Raw genomic sequence first — 15,076 nt, 5'->3', positions numbered from 1 at the left:
TATCCTTTGACCTTACATAGTCAATAGAAATAACTCCAGTAGAAATAAGTTGTCTAATAGTATTATGTCTACGACGTATATGTCTAGACTTACCATTATACATATTGCTTTGTGCCCTACCGATAGCTGATTGACTATCCCAATGTATACAAATTGTAGGCACAGGCTTTGGCCATTTTGGAATACCTTCTAAAAAATTGCGTAGCCATTCTGCTTCTTCACCACATTTATCTAATGCAATGAATTTAGATTCCATTGTAGATTTAGCAATTACTGTTTGTTTAGAAGATCTCCATGATACAGCTGCACCTGCTAATGTAAACACATAGCCGCTAGTAGATTTTGAATCTTTTACATCTGACATCCAGTTAGCATCACTAAATCCTTCTAATACTTCTGGATACCTAGTATACTGCAGTCCATAATTACGAGTATATCGAAGATACCTAAGTACTCTTACGATAGCTTTCCAGTGATCAGTTCCCGGATTACTCGTATATCTACTAAGTTTGCTTACTGTATAGGCTAGGTCTGGTCTGGTACAATTTGTTAAATACATCAAACTACCTATTATTCTAGCATATTCAACTTGAGAAATACCATCTCCTCTGTTTTTCGATAGATGAATACTAGTATCTAATGGAGTTTTAGACATAGTATTATCCTCTTTATTAAATTTCCCAAGAATTTTATCTACATAATGAGTTTGACTTAAAATAAGTCCATTAGAAGCCCTTGAGATTTTAATTCCCAAAATGACATCTATAAGACCCATGTCTTTCATGTCAAACTTAGACTTCAACATATTCTTAGTAGATTTAATCATGTCATCATTACTCCCAACAATGAGCATGTCATCAACATATAAACATAAAATGACAGCCATTTTCTATTTCTTTGACATAAACACATTTGTCACACTTGTTGATCTTAAAGCCACTTGTGATCATCGTATGATCAAATTTCTCATGCCACTGTTTCGGTGCTTGTTTCAAGTCATATAATGACTTAACCAATTTACAAACTTTCTTTTCTTGTCCTGGAGCTATAAAACCTTCAGGTTGCTCCATATAGATTTCTTCATCTAAATCTTCATTTAGAAAAGTCATTTTTACATCCATTTGATGTATCTCGAAATTGCGCAAAGTTGTAATTACTATTATCATCCGTATGAAATTTATTCTCGTAACAGGAGAATAAGTATCAAAATAATCAAGGCCTTCTCGTTGCCTATAACCTTTAATTACAAGCCTAGCCTTGTACTTATCGATTGATCCATCGGCTTTCATTTTCCTTTTGAAAATCCACTTATACCCCAAAGGTTTACATCCTGGAGGAAGATCTACTAGCTCCCAAGTATGATTTTATAAAATGGATTCAACTTCACTATTAATGGCTTCTTTCCATAAAGTGCCTTCAGCTGAAGTTACAGCCTCTTTGAAGCTTTGAGGTTCATTTTCTAGCAAATACGTCAGAAAGTCTAGACCAAAAGACTTTTCTATTCTAGCTTTTTTGATACGTCTAACCTCAATTTCTTGTTCTTCTTCTTCTTCTGGTGCTTGATCATTTTCTTCATTTTCAAGTGTTGTTTCGTGAAATTGTTCCAATTCTCTCGATTCCATTCTAGAATTGCAAGGAAACACATGTTCGAAAAACGATGCATTTCTTGATTCTATTATCATATTTTTGTGGACATCTGGAACTTTAGACTCATGCACCAAAAATCGATATGCACTACTGTTTTGTGCATAACCAATGAAAATGCAGTCAACAGTTTTTTGTCCTATTTTCACTTTTTTATTTGAAGGAACCACTACTTTAGCAAGACACCCCCACACTCGTAAGAATTTATATGAAGGTGATCTACCTTTCCATAACTCATACGGGGTTTTATCTTCTTGCTTTCGGGGTATCTTATTTAATAAATAATTAGCTGACAAAACAGCTTCTCCCCACATATTCTGGGGTAACCCAGAACTTATCAACATTGCATTCATCATTTCCTTTAAAGTTCGATTCTTTCGTTCTGCAATCCTATTAGATTGAGGTGAATATGGAGCCGTGACTTGATGTATGATTCTACTTTGTTCACATATTGACATAAACGGAACAGCATACTCACCACCACGGTCACTCCTTAATTCTTTGATTTTCCTATTAAGTTGATTCTCAACTTCATTTTTGTAGAGAATAAACTTTTTCAAAGCTTCATCTTTACTTTTCAATAAATATACATAGCAATATTTTGTGCAATCATCTATAAAGGTAATAAAATATTTATTACCACCTCTTGTTTGAATGGATTTAAAGTCACAAATATCATTATGTATTAAATCAAGTGGTTCGGTGTTTCTTTTAATTATTTGGAAAGATGACCTAGTTAGTTTTGCCTCAACACAAGTTTCACACTTATGTTTCAAATCAATTTGGAAATTGAGAATATATTTCAGGTTAATTAATTTACGCAAAGAATTAAAATTAACATGTCCTAATCTACCATGCCAAAGATTAGAAGACTCAAGCAAATAAGCAGAAGATGTAGCTTTATTATTAATTGTTGGTTTCAGAGTTATTACATTGAGCTTAAATAGCCCATCATTAACATAACCCTTTCCCACATACATCCCATTTTTAGACAAAACTACCCTATCTGACTCAAACACCATTCGGAAACCATGTTTGTTCAGCAGCGATCCAGACACCAAGTTCTTCTGAATTTCTGGCACATAAAGCACATTGTTCAGAGTCAGTTCTTTCCCAGACGTCATCTTCAAAATCACCTTCCCTTGACCCTCAATCTCAGACGTAGCCGAATTCCCCATGAATAGCTTCTCTCCATTGTTAACTGCTTCAAATGAAGTGAACAACCCTTTGTCCGAGCAAACATGTTTGGTTGCTCCTGTATCAATCCACCATTCTCTTGGATTAGAGCCAACCAGATTCACTTCTGAAACCACTACAAAGAGGTTTATGTCTGAAACATGTTGAGTGATGTTTTCCACCACACTCGCCTCTCGCTTCGTTTTAGGCAATTTACAATCCGAAGCCTTGTGACCCATTTTATCACAATTATAACATTTTCCTTGAAATTTTGTTTGTTTCTTGGAAATTCCTCCTTTCGGGCCCAATTTTTTATTTTTATTTTTAGGTCCTTGTTCAACAAAATTTGTCTTTGCCATAGAAACAGCCCCTCTTCTTTCTGCATTTCTGTTGTCTTCCTCAATTCTGAGCTTAACAACCAGCCCTTCAATATTCATCTCCTTTCGTTTATGCTTCAAATAGCTCTTGAAATCTTTCCAAGCAGGAGGTAATTTTTCAATAATTGCGGCAACTTGAAAAGTTTCACTTAGATGCATCCCTTCCGCAAGGATTTCAGATAATATAATTTGAAGTTCTTGTACTTGACTTATTACAGTTTTAGAATCCACCATTTTATAATCTAGGAAGCGACCAACAACAAACTTTTTGGTACCTGCATCCTCGGTTTTATATTTTCGGTCTAAGGATTCCCACAGCTCCTTGGCTGTTTTCGTTCCTATGTATACATTATACAAGGAGTCACTAAGGCCATTCATTACATAATTTTTACACAAAAAATCCGAATGGTGCCATGCATTAATTGCACTTGCAACTTGAATATCCGTTTCACCCTTTTTGGGCTTAGGAGCATCCTCGGTCAAGAACCTCGCAAGGTTCAACGTGGTCAAGTAAAAGAACATCTTTTGCTGCCACCGTTTGCAATTCTGGGCATTGAATTTTTCAGGTCTTTCCGCATGATTGACAGGAATTGCCATAGAGGCTGGTTCCTTCACAACAAATGGTGTAGCAACAGGGACATACAGAATATCATCAACGGTATCAGAGACAATTTCTCATTAACCCAAGTACCATTTTGAGAAAATAAAATTATACTATTGAAGTATCAACGGAGTAGAATCCGAACCTCACAATATTTTTCACTTTCGTTAAGTGGGACCCACTCTAAATGTGCTCTCAAAATAGCATGTTTTGCTATTTTTTTCAACAATTCTTTAGTGCGCTAAGAAGAGAAACAACAAGAAATTCATGTGTCTCACTTTTTACCTGAAGGTGTCGCACTTGCCACTCAAAACAAGACTTATAGCAAAGGTCATCAATTTGACGGTAACTATAATGATTGCAAGAACAGTCAGAATTAGCCAATTTAAGAACATTGTGGTAAAGAAGACCGTACCAAAAATAAGCCATCTCAGTCAAATCAATATGAGTTTAATAAATGAAAAGCAGCGATCGCCACACTTGTAACTGAAAAAATATTTCAGGCACCTCTTATATGTAATCTGAATTCAACAGCAAATCTAGCAGGTAACACTTTCTACCCCTTCCCTTGCCACTTGGATTATCGACACAGGTGCCACGAACCATATGTTCTCCTCTTTAGGTTTTTTCAAATTTTTTTCTCTTCTTATAATTCACATCCAGAGTGTCCTACAGTACAGTTACCATATGGTACGTACCATTGTTTCTATTACACATGTTGGAACTGTCATTTTTCTTTGAATTTTAAATTGGATAATATCTTTTATATCTCATTCTTTAAATCAAATCTTTTATCTGTCAGTCAATTAACTAAATTCCACTTCTGCTCAGTTCTCTTATCATTGTGTTTTTTAGGACTTAAATGCGAAAAAGATTGGAGTGGTAAAGTTCAAGATAGACTCTATTAATTTCAGCATCCAACAGCTTTACTCACTACCACCACCTTACTAAATTTCAATCTTTGGCATTGGCGACTTGGGCATCCATCTTTAAACCATTTGCAAACTTTAGCTAAACATTATTCATCTACTTCTAGTGTGCATGATTATGTTTGTGATGTTCGTCCCCCGGCAAAACAAACTCATTTTCTTTTCCATTTAGTGTTATTTGCACAATAAACCTCTTCAGTTAATTCATTGTGATACTTGGGCTCTTCTTTATCAGCCTTCAATTTCTATAGCATATTATTTTTTAGCTATTGTCGACGATTTTTCTCATTGTACTTGATTATTTCTCATGCATTCTAAAGCTGAAATGACAATTCATTTGAAATCACTGTTTGCTCTTCTTAAAACCTAATTTGATTCAAAAATTCAAGAAATTAGAACTGACAATGGTACTGAATTCCTTTCTAAGGAGTGCAATCTGATATCTATCAGATGCATGGCATTATACATGAACGTAGCTATGTGGTCACACCCCAACAAAATGAAGTGGCGTGCAAAAGTATTGGCATCTTTTTGAAGTTGCTCGTGCACTATGATTCCAAGCAAATTTACCAATAACATTTTGAGGGAAGTGCGTTCTTATAACTACATATCTCATTAATAAGATGCCAACACCATTGCGGTCAAATAAATCCCTTCATGAAATACTTTTCAAATGCAAACCAAATTATTCTCACCTTCGTATTTTTGGGGGTATATGCTTTGCTCATAATCATAGAATCAAAAATAAATTTGACCAAGAGGGCAAAGTTGGAATCTTTATTGCATATCCAGATAGCCTAAACAGATGCTCGTCTTTTTAGGCTATATGATAATCTTGAATGTAAGTTGGAGGGCGAAAATCATATTGACAACGTTCATGGGAAGCCATTTCTTCCCATGAGCAAATAGGTAAGCCATATCCTTGATAATTTTTTTTTTTTTTTTTTTTTGGCTGCACACAAATCTTTTCTTTCAGCCATATCTTCCACAAGTAAACCAAATGGATTTAGCTAAGCTGTGAAAATTGCTGAGTGGTGTGAAGCGATGGCTGTTGAAATCAATGCATTGGAGAAAAACAATACTTAGACTAATTAAACTTCTAGAAAGCAAAAAGCCTATTAGATGTAAATGGGTGTACAAGATAAAATTCAAATTCGATGGAAGCATAGAATGTTTAAGACACCTCTCGTGGCAAAGGGTTACACCCAAACTGAGGGACTAGATTATCATGCTACATTTGCATCTGTGGAAAAATTAGTCACTATTCATGCTTTATTGTCTTTGGCTGCAGTTAAAGGGTGGTTTTTACATCAACTTATGCATTTCTACATGGAGATCTTGATGAAGATGTTTACATGACATTGACACTGGGATTTTTTCGACAGGGGGAGCTGCTTGTTTGTAAATTAAAGAAGTTCTTGTACGGTTTAAAGTAAGCATCACGGAATTGGTTTGCTAAATTCTCATCCACAGTTCAAGCAACTGGTTTTTCTCCGTCTAAGGCAGACTACTCACTTTTTACCAAGATATAAGGTAACTCTTCTACCTTTATTCTGGTGTACATTGATGATATCATAATTGCTGGTAATGATAATTCTGCCATTATGGACTTGGAGACTTTTCTAGCCAAGATTTTTATTTTTTTTTTAAATCAAAGATTCAGGGAGGCTTAAGTATTTTCTTGGGATTGAAGTGGCGCATTCTAGGCATGGGATCTTTTTATATCAAAGGAAATATACCTTAGACATTTTACGAGACATGAGCATGAAGTATGAGTTTTAGCTTTTCCTATGGAGCAAAAACTTCGCCTTAAGCCAACTAATGGTGTTCTATTGCCTAAGCCTTCACGATATACAAGGTTGACTAGTAGACTCATTTATCTCACCATCACAAGGCCTGATATTGTTTATACTATAAATATAATGAGCCAGTTTATGCACGAACCACGGTCTAGTCATATGGATGTAGCTTTGAGACTTTTACGATATTTGAAGGGATCTCCAGGCAAAGGAGTTCTTCTATCTTCTTCATGCAATTTATATATTCATGGCTGTCCAACTACGTATCAATTCATTGCTATTTATTGTACTATTCTTGGTTCCAATCCAATCTCCTGGAAGACCAATAAGCAATTTGTGGTATCTCGTTCTTCAGCAGAGGCAGAATATTGACACTAACCTGTAAGCTGCAGTGGCTTAAGTTTTTATTTCGTGATCTTGGTTTTCCTTATCCAGAGCCAATGACAGTCCTTTATGATGATCAAGCTACTATACATATTGCCGAAAATCTTGTCTTTCATGAACGGACTAAACACATAGAGCTGGATTGTCATTCTATTCTTGACAAGATCCAATCTCGATTGATTCTTCCTTATTTTATAAGGACATCATTGCAAATTGCAGACATCTTTACAAAACAACTTGGACAAGATCCCTTTCATCGACATATTGGCAAGTTAGGCGTGATAGCAATTATCTTATACTCAATTATCTTATCATAATCATAGGATTCAATTTCTTCTTTGACATTGTCTGTTTATGTATATATTGTAATTTTCCTATTTTGTGCACTTGTCTTTCTTTCTAATCCATCTTTGAATAATATAGTTTCTTGAGTCTTCAATCTATGGAAGACCGTACAATAGTCCTTTGTCTCAATTCTCTTTCTCTAGATTTTACAGTTTTATTGAAACTTTAAAACTGCAAGCCTAAATCAATTAATCTGATCCCCACATATGAATCAAAATAATCATTGTAACAAAAATACAAGTAAATTTAATAATCAAATGGAAAATATATCTAACATAAGTGACCTAATAACATATCTTTAACATCATAGAACTAACGATTAATCTGCAGGATGGGAAGGCAAATGATTCTGAGTAACATCCACTGGAGTTTTGTCACAAGTCACAATGATCTGATCATCCCCAGGATTAAACTCTTTGAAACAAGCAATTCTCCCCAGTTCTTCAACTTCCTCAATCACGTTATCAAGCCTTGCCACAATCTCCACTAGCAAAGAAGCAAAAGCAGCAAATGGAAGTGCTTCTGAGAACTCAAGACCTGTTATTGCAATTTTACTCAACTGTGGCCTCAGCACTTTCCGTTCGGCTTCTTTCGATCGCTCGGATGATGCCCTTTTGCTTTTCCATTCGAGCAATGCACTAGTATCCGTTTTGAAACTTGACAGTGATACCCCATGTTCCTTTTGCTGCCTTGCATGTGCAGCTGCAAGGGCAAGCAAGTTGGAGGATTGGCTGCTGTTGGACCCTAGGAAGAGCCTTGGTTGGGACTTTATGGCCGTGTTCAGGTCTTGTAGGGCTTCATGGAGGTGATCGGAGAGTACTTCCGGCGAGCAGTGCCGGCGACTTTTGATGCTGTTGGCCAGCTCCATTAGTGCTTTTGATACTTCATTTGCAAGGCGAATGCATGGATCTTTGAACAGGGCTCTAACTGATCTTGGGGTCTAAAATTAACGAACACAAAATTCAACAAAAGCATTACATATGTAATTTCCGATAGGTGGAAATAATAATAATAATAACGTCCAAAGTTTTCAATGCTTATAGTTTATAATAACGTTAATTAACTTTGTAAAATAGAAATCATGAACATGCGTCGATTGTACTTTGAGAAGAAAAGTGACATTATTCATCATAGCTTAAACGTCAATTAAGCCATATGTTTTATGCCATATTACTAATAAGAAGTTGGGGAAGACAGTGTTTAAATGACAATCACTTCTTAATTACATATACATAGAGAATCAAGCATATATCATGTGTAGCAATGAGATAGAACATGGGCTCAGACTGTTGAAGAATGAAAGAAGTGTTTTTTTTTTTTTTCTCAAATAAGCGTCAAGAAAGTTCTGATATATGCATTAATGTATACTTTATATTGGAACTAATGAATAGCACCATGCAAACAGGAAAGTTTTCCTCAAGCATCTACTTATAGCATGATTGCATTAATTAAGTTGTTTTGTCTTACATGGTTCCCAAAAATTTGCCCCGATCAATACAATAATACTGAATTTTCGCTATTCAAACATTAATTTATTAATTAATTACCTGAATTTCAGTAAGCAAACAACCATGAAGAGCAACAACAGTATATCCAAATTGGCGAAGAATGGCTCCCAGTTTTACATATTGCTGCCATGGGAATCTGTAACAATGCCTTGAGTGCCTCGGCTCCCAGCTCGCATATAATGCCTGTTATACCAAATTAAATAGGTATCAAAGCATACAAAATAAAAAAATTTTATTAGATAATGTAATTATTAAAAAAAAAAAAAAAAAACTCACAAGAGTTTCATCAATAGATTTCGAGTCCAAAACAGCCTTGTAACCTTTGTAAATGGGATCTTCATCATCCGATGGTTTATCCATTAAATTTATTTTTACCTCCTCAGCACTATCATTGAAATATTCATTGACACAAGCTTCAATTGATTTGGCTAGACCTTCAAATTTGGCGACGGTGGAATTATGAAGGTCCTCTCCTGACCAATTTGGAAATATGATAAGACTCATGAAAAGGCAAATGCCACATCCGATGGCAATTGTGTAAAACCTGTCATGAGCAATCCTCAATACATTCTCAGCGCGGTAGCTTGACACCGTGATCAAATTGAATGTCAAAAGGAATATCACAACACCATAATCATAATTCTTCTTTATGTAGGGAATGAACCTCATGTATGTTGCCGCAGCTCCTGCATGAATGTCAACAAATTTCAAAATCATATTAATAAAATTATGCCACATCATCAATTTGTACAAAAATAGTTTGTAAAAAGAGTTCGTGATTATAGAGTTACCAACAAGAAAAACCGCAGATCCGATGAAGACGGCTCGAAAAATGTGACCGGATTCATTGGCGATGTACTCGAAGAGAAATGCCAATGATCCAGCTAAGAGAGTCCCTAATCCTCTATTGAGTCCTTTGCAAAAAGTGGCACCGGCGGTGAACTCAAGGACGACAACGACGGTCATGACAGCCCAAATGGCATTCTCTCCAATGCCTTTGAACAAAGGCCCCATCAGATACAAGAGTGAAACAAGTGTTAGCGATAAGCCAACTTTGAATGCATGAATCACTCGTCTTGGATCTTCTCGACCAACCTTCCATAACAAATTGGGAAATCTTCTTGCTTTCTCACCAATAACATTCATGTGCTTCTTCAACTTCTCCTTGCTGCTGCTTTTTCTAGAAACACCTTGATCACCACTCATGGCCATTTCAATGCCCACATGAACCTTCCTAGCCATTTCGTACAATTGGGGTTACTTTGGTATATTAGAAGAACCCCAAGTTTCTAAAAGAATCAGTTGTCTTACTTTATATGGAGAAGAGAAGAGAGAGCGAGAGCGAGAGAAGGTACCTGTATTCACATGCATTGCATTATAAAGCGCACAAATAATTGAAGGGTGAGTTGCTTTCACAAGGGCTTGAGAGTCAACATGAAAGAAGAAAATATTGATGAACGTGTGATTGTAATATCTATAACCTACCAAAGTGGGGACTCCCATTTAATAGGATCATGGGTAGGCAAAACATACCTTTAAGAAGAGAAACTCAAAGGAGTAGTTGAATTTCTTCTAGGGTTTAGCTTCCAGCTGCTTTAAGTACATATTTTAACTCTTACATTTTTGAAACATTGATATTTTATATAGCTGCAATTAATAAATAAATGGGTCTTACTATGTTACATTAATGTAACATACAACAACCTAAAAATAGTTTCTTTGAGCCTCTAAATTGTTGCTATTCAAACAATTTAGAGGTTGGAAAGAACTAATTTTAGGTCAGTTGTAACTTAATGTAACTTAGCAGCTGCCTAAATTAATTATTACCAAAATGAGGAAAAACAAAAATAGGTAAGTAATAAGTGTGATATCTATATTTATAAAAATATTTATAAATGTATTATTTTGAATTCTCTTCTAAAAAAATAAAAGAGAATTCCCTTGAGATCTAGATTTTTATTTATTTTTTATTTCAAATTCTATTAAATGGAATTTCATTAAACATAGGGTTAATTTCAAAATACCCACTTGGAAATTGATTATTTTTAAATCACCAACTTATTTTTGAAAACCTCAAGTTATCCCTCAATTTTAACATGAAGACCACAAAAAAAAAATCATCAACGAACACTTTTTTTTTGTTATCTTTTAAATAAAAATTAAAAATTTTGATATTTTCAAAAGTAAAGGAGTAATTTAAAAATAATCAATTTACAAGAGAAATAATCCAAAATTTACCCTTAAAACTTATGGAACATTCTCCAGATTTCTCTAACCATGTGGCATGGTATGTAAGTGCCAACGTTGCCAGACTATGTGCCAATTCCATTTCAAGACAAACCGACATTCAATGCCAACGTTCTGTAGTAATATATCTCTTGTTTTAACAAAATTTTCTCATTATAAAAAAAAAAGTAAAAGAAGATATATATGCAAGAATTGATGATAAATATAAATATATATATATATATTAAAAAAAGATTCTTATACTATTTTAAAGATGATTAAAAAATAAAAATAAAATAATGCATATTGTTAATAACAGTTTGATTTTTTTTTAATACTGTTATACAAGACTGTTATTAATATTACATCAGATATTACAATTAATATTTACAAACAGATTATACAACTGAGACCTTCATCGTGGCATGTACTCCTCTGAAGCGTGGCCCAAATTATTTAAATCCTCCATAATATTCGAGGGGTGTCTACTTCACTCACATTTCGTGAGGAATATACTGGCTCCACTTAATTATTTGATAATCGAGAGAGAACTGAAACTAACTCTCATAATACTTTTATGGAGGCTCGAACCCTTGCTCTCAACATTGTAAGTGCAAGGGTTCTCCCACTGTACCAAAGGCCCATTGGTGTTAATAACAGTTTGATAATGAAAGTAGCAGTCACTCTATAATACAATTAAAATTAATAAAATAGCATCCATGGATGAGACGTAACCATATTTTTTCATTGAAAACTAAGTAAATAAATTATATTGTTTGGTTCCATGTGTCCCTATTTATCGGGCATGAGCAACAATATACATACATGTATTAGGATTTTATTTTGAGTTTATAAATTTTCTCTATAAGTACCAAATCGTTCCCCTCTCTCTATTCATATATATTAGGGTACGTAAACTCCTCTACCATTGCACTTAAACAAATTAAGCCAAATATATGGATGTAAGAACATTATATCTATAATATCTCACATGAATTAATTTCTTTTATTCCTTCAAAATTATAAGAAGTTGTATTTTTAGTGCTTAAATTGCAATAATGAGTATTTACTCCATTAGCTAGATAGAGGGGCAAAGGACAATTAAGACTAGACGGTGCAACGAGGGTGCCGTGGTACTTGCAGGGTTTAAAAATTAATTTGATTTTGGCTCAAAAGCCATTGATATGAAAAACGTACGTACCGTATATCCTCATAAAAGAGACTTCGGTCCAATTTCAAATGCACCATTTGTTGGTCGAGCAATTAACTCAGTCTCAGGCTATCAACAAGCATAGGCACAGCACACAAAATTGTAGTTGGGTTGGATCAACCGTGAACCGTCGTTTGACCAAAATGATCATCCAAAAGTGCAGTACAGCTAGAGGCTCACGGGTTTGGGTTGCAGTACAGCTATTAGTTATATTAATGAAGTAATTTAGCAACTTGCCCAAAAGGGGAAGCTGCAATCTGAATCCAACGCTTGTTATTGCCACTATTATTAAAATATTTTCTTTAACCTAATTCAAGGGGTAATTTTTAAAAACCTCCCCTGAGGTTTGGGCTTGTTGCAAGTAGATGGTAAAAATTTATTTATTTGTAAAAAATCTCCTACCGTCAGTTAATTTTAACATTAACCGTTAGTTGACCATGCAAAGACAATATTGCCCTTAACAATAGTTTGTAGACTGACATAACTAAAAAAAAAAACTAAAATTGTTGGGGCGAAAAGCACAAACCCTATTTTTTAATAATTTTATCCTTGTCAATTCCAAAAATTTACAATATCATAGGTAAAGATTATGACTATTTCTTTTTCAAGTTTTTAATTTTATCTTTCTTGTAGAAACTTTAAGGAAATATCAATAATTTAAAGAGGATTTTTCAAGTTTTTAATTTTATCTTTTTTGTAGGAACTTTAAGAAAATATCAATAATTTAAAGAGAATAAAATAGCTAACAATTTTAGTTTTTTTTTAGTTATTTCTGTCTACAAACTATTGTTAAGGGTAATATTATCTTTACACAGTCAACTAATGGTCAATGTTAAAATTAACTGACAGTATGAGATTTTTTACAAATAAATCAATTCTCGCCATCTACTTGCAACAAACTCAAACCTCAGGGGAGGTTTTTAAAAATTACCCCTAATTTAAGTGATCGATATTTCGTTTCTAGTAACAAGTGTGGATCTCAAACAGCTGTGATTGACTTTTGTGAATCCTCAAAAACTCAAATTGGGCAATTCATTCATTCACTTCTTCTCGTGCATTCTCAACTTCTCAATGAAAATCTGCAGCCTAGGTTTGGCCAATTGTCAATGTCACCCACTTTTAGTTTCTTCTTGCATGGGAAAAATGCTTCGCCAGTTGCCACTTGTCGCTTTAAGTCAATGTCAGGAGATATTTGATTCATCTTCAATTTGATCTTCTGAAGTCACTTTTTCGCTGGTATTGGGGCGAGTCCGATGCTTGCTAATTGCTTTTTCTTCTCCACAAGATGAATTCTCATTTATTATTAAGAAAATGAAGAAATATGACCCTTTCAAAACTCAAGCCCCTTAAATTGGAGTCGATAATGGGTAAATGTGACCTTTTAACATGTAAATTAATTATCTTAGGTAAACGCGTATTAAAATTAAACTAAATTATTTTTAGAGAAAAGAATTCCTACAATCTCAAGATTTGAGGAAATAATCACAAAAACCTTCAAATTTTCGAAAAGGGATACCAAAATTCTTTTTTTATCATAATACTCTTAAAATATAGTGATTAGCAATTTCACTTTAAAGTTTTTTAATTAATACAAATTTAGTATAAATAACATAATCTATCTATTAGATTATAATATTAAATTATTTTTAACATTTAAAATAATATTAAAAATTTTAAATTATTGCATTTATTTTAAAAATATATTTGTATTTATTATAAAGATTTTAAATAAATTTTTAGGTTAAATAGATCTTGCAATTAACAAAATATCTCCCTATTAATAGGATTAAAATTATTTTTTAGATAATATTCAAAATAATTTTATTTTTAATTTATTTATTTTAACATTATTACATTACACATAATAAAATACATCTAATAGATTGTAAAACATAATAATACTTTTTAAATATTAAAATTATTCTAAAATTTAGATATTATTACATTTTATTTTAATGCCATATTTCTATTTATTATAAAATTTTGAGGTCAAATTGTTTTGGATTTTTAGTCAATGAATATTATGGTGAAAATGAGATTTTAGTGTCTCTTATTGAAAATTTAGAGCTTTTATGACTATTCATCCAAATTTGGAGGTATAAGTATCATTTTCTCTTATTTTTATATTAAAACGTCATATAAGAAATAGTTTTTCACCAAGGATTAAATAAAGTATAAAAAAAAATTATAATAGAACCCACGCCCAAGTGCAAAAAGCTACTGTCATAAAAGTTAGTGCCATTATCCTTTACAAATAGAAAATTATAATCTCTAAATTTATGTTGACTTATTTTGCCATCAATGCTTGGACAACGATTGTTGTTTGATGAACAAGAGACTAGGGGTGCATACACCCAGTTTAACTCAATGAACCCAATTTAATTCAATTAAACCTAATTAAATTTATATAGGTTGTTGGGTCAATTTTTTTCAATCTGATTAATGATTAAGCTGGGGTAGGTTCATGTTAAACTCATATTACCCAAACCATCCCAAATAATAAAATAGGATATTGTCAATTTTTTTCTATTGAAATTAATATAAGCGACTTATCCTATTCTGTTTTCAAAATAGTCAATAACCCCCTAGCAGAATGATTTTACAATATTACACCCAGTTTAATTCAATGAACCCAATTTAATTCAATTAAACCTAATTAAATTTATATAAGTTGTTGGGTCAATTTTTTTCAATTTGATTAATGATGAAGTCAGGTTCGGTTCATGTTAATGAACTCATATTACCCAACCCATCCCAAATAACAAAATAGGAGATTGCCAGCTTTTTTCTATTGAAATCAATATACACTACTTATCTTATATTGTTTTCAAAATACTCAATAACCCCCTAGCAGAATAATGTCACCACGTTGCTCTA

The 15,076-nt window shown here is 33.3% G+C and overlaps 2 protein-coding genes across 3 annotated transcripts in view; both read right to left on the bottom strand.

Moving 5' to 3' along the window:
* Window positions 1-7,544: 7,544 nt before the first annotated feature.
* On the bottom strand, window positions 7,545-10,053 carry LOC18044883 (aluminum-activated malate transporter 12). Of its 2 annotated transcripts, none has more exons than XM_006436683.2 (4): window positions 9,555-10,053; window positions 9,040-9,449; window positions 8,803-8,946; window positions 7,545-8,195 (listed from the first exon to the last, which is right to left on the bottom strand). In XM_006436683.2, exons 1-4 carry the CDS (start codon window positions 10,003-10,005, stop codon window positions 7,575-7,577), a joined length of 1,626 nt encoding a protein of 541 aa, XP_006436746.1. In that variant the 5' UTR covers window positions 10,006-10,053; the 3' UTR covers window positions 7,545-7,574. The 2 variants fall into 2 exon arrangements, with proteins under 2 accessions (XP_006436746.1, XP_024042156.1); XM_024186388.1 differs by having other exon boundaries at window positions 9,139-9,449.
* A 3,049-nt stretch (window positions 10,054-13,102) lies between these two features.
* Window positions 13,103-15,076, bottom strand: part of LOC18044881 (MND1-interacting protein 1) — a 9,750-nt gene continuing 7,776 nt past the window's right edge. The window contains exon 5 of the transcript XR_002905959.1: window positions 13,103-13,472. The gene's annotated coding sequence lies outside the window, so the exon portion shown is untranslated. The remainder of the gene's footprint in view (window positions 13,473-15,076) is intronic.

The sequence above is a fragment of the Citrus clementina genome, unplaced genomic scaffold, assembly GCF_000493195.1.
Source record: "Citrus clementina cultivar Clemenules unplaced genomic scaffold, Citrus_clementina_v1.0 scaffold_4, whole genome shotgun sequence".
NCBI lineage: Eukaryota > Viridiplantae > Streptophyta > Magnoliopsida > Sapindales > Rutaceae > Citrus > Citrus x clementina.
The sequence above is the reverse complement of the archived record's forward strand: the minus strand, read 5'-3'. Positions and strand labels throughout refer to the sequence as shown.